General features: G+C 40.3%; 2 protein-coding genes across 3 annotated transcripts in view; one reads left to right on the top strand and one right to left on the bottom strand.

Annotated features, from left to right (window-relative positions):
- Nucleotides 1-6,993, bottom strand: part of GFM2 (G elongation factor mitochondrial 2) — a 49,264-nt gene that overhangs the window by 9,396 nt on the left and 32,875 nt on the right. The gene's annotated exons all lie outside the window — the stretch shown is intronic.
- LOC115294506 (ribosome-releasing factor 2, mitochondrial-like) lies at nucleotides 7-6,734 on the top strand. 2 transcript variants are annotated; one of them, XR_003909925.1, is made up of 5 exons: nucleotides 7-603; nucleotides 2,382-2,522; nucleotides 2,828-2,895; nucleotides 4,241-4,430; nucleotides 6,695-6,734. XR_003909925.1 is itself a non-coding variant. In XM_029942440.1 (4 exons), exons 1-4 carry the CDS (start codon nucleotides 563-565, stop codon nucleotides 4,460-4,462), a joined length of 504 nt encoding a protein of 167 aa, XP_029798300.1. In that variant the 5' UTR covers nucleotides 7-562; the 3' UTR covers nucleotides 4,463-6,207. The 2 variants fall into 2 exon arrangements, 1 of the variants encoding a protein (XP_029798300.1); XM_029942440.1 differs by lacking the exon at nucleotides 6,695-6,734 and having other exon boundaries at nucleotides 2,828-2,927; nucleotides 4,241-6,207.

The following is a 6,993-nucleotide window of genomic DNA, read 5'->3' on the forward strand; positions in this document are numbered from 1 at the left end:
CCTGTATTGATTTAATGTGGGTCTAACCCCTTTAAAGAAGTTGTAATTCATATATATGTTCTTAATTTCTGTGCACGTCCTCTATTAGACTATCAAGGTTAAATCAGAAGTATGTTTAATTCATTTATTCAAGAAATATTTTTAAACACCTGCTTATTTTAAGTGCTTGTGTAGTTCCTGGGGATTTAGCAGTGTTTTTATGGGACTTAGTATAATGCTCATATGCATTTTATATTCTAGTGGATAAGGAGACAGACAATAAACCATTAAATATATATCCAACATGCCAAATAGTGATTACTATTATAAAGAAAAATATAGAAGAATAAGGCCATAAAGAATGGTGGAAGTGCGCTGAGTAGTTCTGCTTTACGTGGCCGGCAAGGGCAGCTCCTTCGGAGATGAAGCCCATCTGCTGCACACAGAAGACAGTGCTGCTGTCCCTGTTTTATAGCTACACACGGCGATACACAGAGTAACAGTGGCTCGGACAGCAGTGCCTGTGCTTTGCGGAAGTGCCCTGAAGAACAAAGGTGTCCAGCCCTTGTTAGATGCTGTTACCATGTACCTGCCTTCACCTGAAGAGCGCAGCTACGAATTTCTGTGAGTGTGTAGGCCACAGATTGACTCTACAGCCTCGCGAACCCAGGCAGACAGGTCTCCTGTCACAAAGAGTAGTTGAAGCACCAGTTTTGCGTAACATTGGTGAAGAATATCATTATAAATAATATAGAGCTACCTTTACTACATTACTTTGTAGATAAATTTATACTAGATTTCAAGATTTTCGAAAAGCTCAAAATGTGGCTTAAGGGCATTGTTTTACTTCTCTTTTCACTAACAGCTTGGCACTTAGTCATAAATCCTCTAAAATCTGAGTAAGCATTATGCAAAACGGCAGGCAGGACTTTGCTTAATCCTTTAATGAGGACGTTAATCACTCTTCACGTCTCTCATTTGGAGAAGCATTAATGGTAAAGTGATTATGGGTATGGACTGTGTACTCTCTAGATTTAAATCTCGGTTCTTCCAAGTTGTTGACCTTCTACCCGTGAAATACAGAGAATAGGATATATCTTACTTGATTTGTTACAGGAATCAAACGAGTCAATATTTATAAAGCAAATGAACAGGGCCTACCTAGTTAAGTATTTACTAAAATTAAAAATTGGAGTGGATTAAGGATAAGATGGAGAAGTTCTATGATAGAAGTGTCTCACCTACTTTGAGTCATGGGCTCCTTTCAAACTAATGAGAACATGGAGCTTTTCCTCAGAAAAATGTACCTGTGCACAAAATTTGGCAATTCCAGAGGGATTCAGGCTTTCTGAAACGTATCAATACATGCCAGCTTAAGGACATCAATCTGTAAGAATATAGAAAGAATGAAATCTGGCCATTTGTAGGAAAGTGGACAGACCTCAAGGGTGTCATGCTAAGCGAAATAAGCCAGGCAGAGAAGGACAGATACCATATGTTTGCACTCATAGGTCTAACAGGAAAACAGGAGAAACCTAATGGAGGACCAGGGGGAGGGGAAGGGGGAAAGAGAGTTGGGGAGAGAGGGACGCAAAACCTGAGAGACTATTGAATACTGAAAATGAACTGAGGGTTGAAAATGAACTGAGGGGGGGAAAAGAGGTGGTGGTGATGGAGGAGGGCACTTGTGGGGAAGAGCACTGGGTGTTGTATGGAAACCAATTTGACAAGAAACTATTAAAAAAAAAGTTGTCTCTGTGAGTAAGTTCATGTTTATATTGTAGATGTCTGTGGTTATGCAACTAGAGAGAAGATGGGAGGACAGAGTGTAAGTAGTAGTTAGAAAGCACCTAGACATTTACCCTGTACAGGCTTTTGTGAGAAGTGGCATGATGTTCCTAGGTATATTTTTTGAGGAGTGAACTCTAGGCAGTGGAATTACTTGTGAATAGAGTTAACACTAAGGGTTTGGGTTTGTTTTGTTCTCTGTCCTGAGTGCCTAGGTGAGTGCATCTCACGTGGTGGGAAGTCCATGACTTGTCAGGTGAATGGTCGAAAATAGCTGATGCTGTGTATGTTTTTGATAGGTTAAAACTAAGGACATTTCACTTACATATGGATTAAGTTGACTACATTTTCTCATTCACTCTATTCCAGAGGGAGAGAGAATCCCATTATTTTTAATTTTGAGCAGTTAATGGTAACATCTCCATTAAATAATTTAGTTTTTTGGAGGAGGAGAGGTAGTTAGTACTGACATTATTTAATCAGCCTGAATAGCTAAGCTAGAAGGTATGAGGGAGGACATTAAGGTTGAGTTTGCACCATGATTCTGATTTGATCTGCATAGATCTATGGGAATTGTATTTTAAAGGCCTTTCTGGAATGTCTCAATTGTGTAGGCCATGGTATAAGGGTGACTTATGTGCTCTGGCGTTTAAAGTTCTTCATGACAAGCAGCGAGGACCACTGGTGTTTATGCGCATTTACTCAGGCATGATAAAACCCCAGCTGGCCATCTATAATATTAATGGAAACTGCACGTAAGTAGAAGCTTATAGGTTCTGTTCCTTTTTTTTTTTTAATGTTTATTTATTATTTTGAGAGCAAGAGCAAGTGGGAGAGGGGCAGAGAGAGGGAGAGAGAATCCTAAGCATGCTCCACACATGCAGAGCCTGGTGCAGGGCTCAAACTCCTGAACAGTGAAGTCATGACCTGAGCCAAAATCAGGAGTTGGATGCTTAACCAACTGAGCCCCTCATACACTCCAGAAGCTTAGGTTATTTTCTAAAACTACAGTCATTTCTTTAAAAATTCTTTTACTAAAATAAATCATGGTTTTTTACAGGGAGAGAATAAGTCGTCTTCTTTTGCCATTTGCTGACCACCATATAGAAATCCCTTCACTGACTGCTGGTAACATTGCTTTGACTGTTGGCCTTAAACACGTAAGCGACCGGACGGTTTCTCTAGGAACTATTAACTTAAATGTTTAATTAAAACCAGGTATTTTGCTGAAACAAAAACCCACAAATGATCCAAGTAGCCATTGATAGTGGGATAATGAATATTGTAGCATATTGATCAACATGATTGAATCTCAGAATAGGGAGAAAGAAAAGTAAATTACAGAAGGCTATAAACTGTGGATTGTATTCATGTAAAATTCAAATCCAAGTAAAAGTACACTATTTATGGATACATACCTGTGTTTTAAGTTTCATAAATATTTTGTTATTCCCAGTGGGTATTTTTCTTGATCATTGCTGACAGTTTAATCTAACCTTATAATGGATCTGGGTAATAACTGAAGATATGCTGCCAGTGAAGGCTCCAGGAGGGCAAGGGTTTGGGTTTGTTTTGTTCTCTGTCCTGAGTGCCTAGGTGAGTGCATCTCACGTGGTGGGAAGTCCATGACTTGTCAGGTGAATGGTCGAAAATAGCTGATGCTGTGTATGTTTTTGATAGGTTAAAACTAAGGACATTTCACTTACATATGGATTAAGTTGACTACATTTTCTCATTAAACTTTGGCATATTTGGCATTTAGGATAGCCATGGTTATTTTGAACATTTTTTAACCTCTTTATGGTTAATTGCAGGATTCAGGATCCTTTAGTATAAAATTTCCACTGTCCACCTATTGGACTTCTAGCCTTGAAATGTCTTCTGTTCATCCAAAGGCAGGAGCTCCATGTATATATTTGCTACTATTGCTCCAATAGGAATATCTTTACAGAGAAGGAAACTGGCATGGAACTTTGTAATATTAAAGTTTAAAAGTGAAATAGTTTTTAAAAAATGAGTCTATAAGGATGCTCTCAATTCTGCATGGTCTAGAGAAATTCTGGGTAATTGCCTATTTTAGTTAATGGAAGATTTTCTGTAAAATAGACATTTTTATTGGTGGTAAAACTCTGTAATGGACTTCTACTAAAACTAACCTATTTTGACTTGATTGAAAATTTAGGAAGGTACATTTGCTTTACCAAATGGATTTGGAATGTGTAGTGTGTGTAAGAGAGAGAGAGTTTGGGTGTGTTTTATTGTTAGAATATTATTACAGCAGTATTTTGGATAGAATTCTTAACACAAGTTAAATTAGCTTTATGTATACAAAATTGCAATGAGCTTTATGAATTTGTCTGTTTTAAGTTCTGATGAAAGTGTCACATTGGAAGTTTTCGTATCTCGTGAGTCTTGGTGGAAGCCGAGTGCTTGCTGAGCCTGTCTTGTCCCAAGGCACTATGTTTGCTTACAGACCGCCACTGGAGACACCATTGCCTCATCCAGGTCCAGCGCCTTAGCTGCAGCTCGTCGCGCCGAAACAGGAGGAGAAAAAAAGCGTAGACAGAACAGTGAAACCGAGAGACTTTTATTGGCTGGGGTAGAGATTCCAGAACCTGTTTTCTTCTGTACCATAGAACCCCCGTCGATGGCTAAGCAGCCAGGTACAAATAATTTTGTTGTATCAATTAATTAGTAATTAGCTACATTTAGTAATTTAGATACAGATAGTTGTCTTAGACCCTCAAAAGATTTCTCACATGAATGAGTTCAGTTTTATCAGAAGTCATGGGTATTACTTGAGATTAGTCTTGTTTTCTTTTTAATAAGATGTTTTGATTTTTACAAGCTCCTTTTATTTGTTCTTTTCCTACATGTTGGCCATTTTTTTGCATATCATCTTCCTTGCTCTTGTTCTTGTGGTGCTGTCTGTGGCATCCAAAGTAACTGGCGAAAGGACCGCCCTTCCAGTCATAACAGATGAAAGTTACCAGTTCAGAACGAGTCATTTTCTCATCACCATTTACAAAATGCTCCTTTTCCTTGTTTTTTGGCTCAACCTCCAGAACTCAGGGAAGATATTTATATACTATGGTTAATGTTTGACCTTTCTGGGTGTTGTGTACTCGTGCTTTAGCCTGCTTACGTTCTCAGTGGCTTCTCATCACTTACATATAGCACAAACCCAAACTCCTTCATGTGGTGTATAAACCTCATGATTTCAGCTTTATCATTTCCAGTTGCTTTAATGACAAAAGTTAATTTCTCTCCCCTGTAAAATATGCCTTGGGTTGGTAGCCCAGGGTTAGAGGGTGGGCTCTGCACTGTCATCAGGGCTCCAGTTTTCTGCCCTGCCTCTCTGAGTGTGTAGCTCCTGTCCTTAGTTATCGCAGGACGGCTGCGAGCGCCTCTGGCATCATGGTGCAGTGCCCGGCAGAGACCTGGAGTAAGGAGGGAAAAGATGTGTCCTGTTCCCCTTTAAGAGTTCTCCTATGTCATGGGCTCTCACTTAGACCTCTGGCCGCTCCGTTGCAAGGAGTCTGGTAAATGCAGTCTCCTAGCCAGGCAGCAGCAGAATAGAGAGGGAGACCACTAGCAGTCGCTGACCCCAGCCTTCTTGCCTGGCCTCGTTTTTTTGAAACTTGCTCCTTCATTCTGAGCCCTCTTCTTTGACCAAACAAAAATAAAACAGTAATTACTCACACCTTACAGTTCTATAATAAACTAGTTCTAGTTTTCTGAAGATACTATGTCCTTTCTGTATTGCTGTTTCCTTTCATTTGTTCTGTCTTGCATTATAATGGTACAGTCCAGTTTGTCTACCTAGAAAAAATTTACTCTTTTGTTAGAAAATCTCTCAAGCATCACTTCTTTTCGAGGCCCTCACTGAATTCCTATATTAGGTTGTTGAAGGACAAACCTAGTTATAGAGGTGGCATTAGAAGTCATTTTTTCCCCCTTAAAAACATGTTGGACTCACAGATGATGAAAAAACAAAAGCACCCATTTACTGCCTCCCATGTCGTCTTGAGTACCAAGGGGGGAAAGAAACAGGAAGCTCCCTAGCCAAGTAGGGGTTCCAGTTCCTCACTGGTCTAGCTGGCGTTCACACGAAAGAAGTCTGAGTACTGGTTTAAGACAGCGCCCAGATACCGAAGGAGACTCGGTCTGTCCTTGTCTGGTTGGTACAGGGTCAGTAATTAAAACAGTATAGCAGCAAGTTTCTTGTCACATTAAAGTGCCCTGAGGCCAACTAACGGTGTAGTCATGACCCCAAGGAAGGAGGATCAGGTACTGTGAATCTGGCTGCCCAAATTGATGTGAATAAAGGTGACCAAAGTAGTTATAGGGGTAGCCAAGCACTTGAGAGCAGCGGCTGCCCAAACAAAGTAATCTGAGTTTTAAAAAATATATTTGAGGGGCACCTGGGTGGCTTCAGTTGGTAAAACTCTGACTTCGGCTCAGGTCATGATCTCACGGTTTGTGAGTTCGAGCCCTGCGTTGGGGTCTGCTGACAGCTCAGAGCCTGGAGCCTGTTTGGATTCTGTGTCTTCCTCTCTCTCTGCTCCTCCACCACTCATGGCCCCCCCTCTTTACTGTCTCTTTCTGTCTCTCACAGAAGTACAATTAACATTTTAAAAAATAAAAATAAAAAATATATTCCAAAGTCATTCCATATTTCAAACATCGTAAGCACATACATTCAAATTGTGGCATTGCAGTTTAAGTTGTACCAGCCCATTTTAAAATCTAGTGCTTCAGCTTTTAACTGCTTGAGGAGAAAACGTTTGGGGTCCAAAGTAAGTCTAGTTAATGGGTGTTAGCTTAGAGGCCCTAAGCCCCACAGGGAATGGGACTTCTAGTCTCTGCCTTAGACTTCCTTTTTTTTTTTTTAATTTTTTTTAATGTTTTGATTTATTTTTGAGAGACCGAGAAAGAGCAGGGGCGGGTCAGAGAGAGAGGGAGACACAGAATCTGAAGACAGGCTCCAGGCTCTGAGCTGTCAGCACAGAGCCTGACATGGGGCTCGAACCCACAAACTGTGAGATCGTGACCTGAGCCGAAGCCGGATGCTTAACCGACTGAACCACCCAGGCGCCTCATCTACCTTAGACTTCTTTCAAGCAAGTATACATTTTCTTTTTTCTGGCCCTCCATTGTATTTACCCCATGGTTCTATTATATTGACAACCTGTCTTATAATGCTCTTTTCATCCCAATAAACTA

This window comes from Suricata suricatta, chromosome 6 (genome assembly GCF_006229205.1).
Source record: "Suricata suricatta isolate VVHF042 chromosome 6, meerkat_22Aug2017_6uvM2_HiC, whole genome shotgun sequence".
NCBI lineage: Eukaryota > Metazoa > Chordata > Mammalia > Carnivora > Herpestidae > Suricata > Suricata suricatta.

Bases quoted from the DNA above. Each gene is read 5' to 3' on its own strand.
- LOC115294506 (XM_029942440.1), top strand. From the start codon at position 563: ATGTACCTGCCTTCACCTGAAGAGCGCAGCTACGAATTTCT. The intron at 604-2,381 runs GTGAGTGTGTAG...TCAATTGTGTAG, and splicing joins GAGCGCAGCTACGAATTTCT to GCCATGGTATAAGGGTGACT. The intron at 2,928-4,240 runs GTAAGCGACCGG...GTTTGCTTACAG, and splicing joins TGACTGTTGGCCTTAAACAC to ACCGCCACTGGAGACACCAT.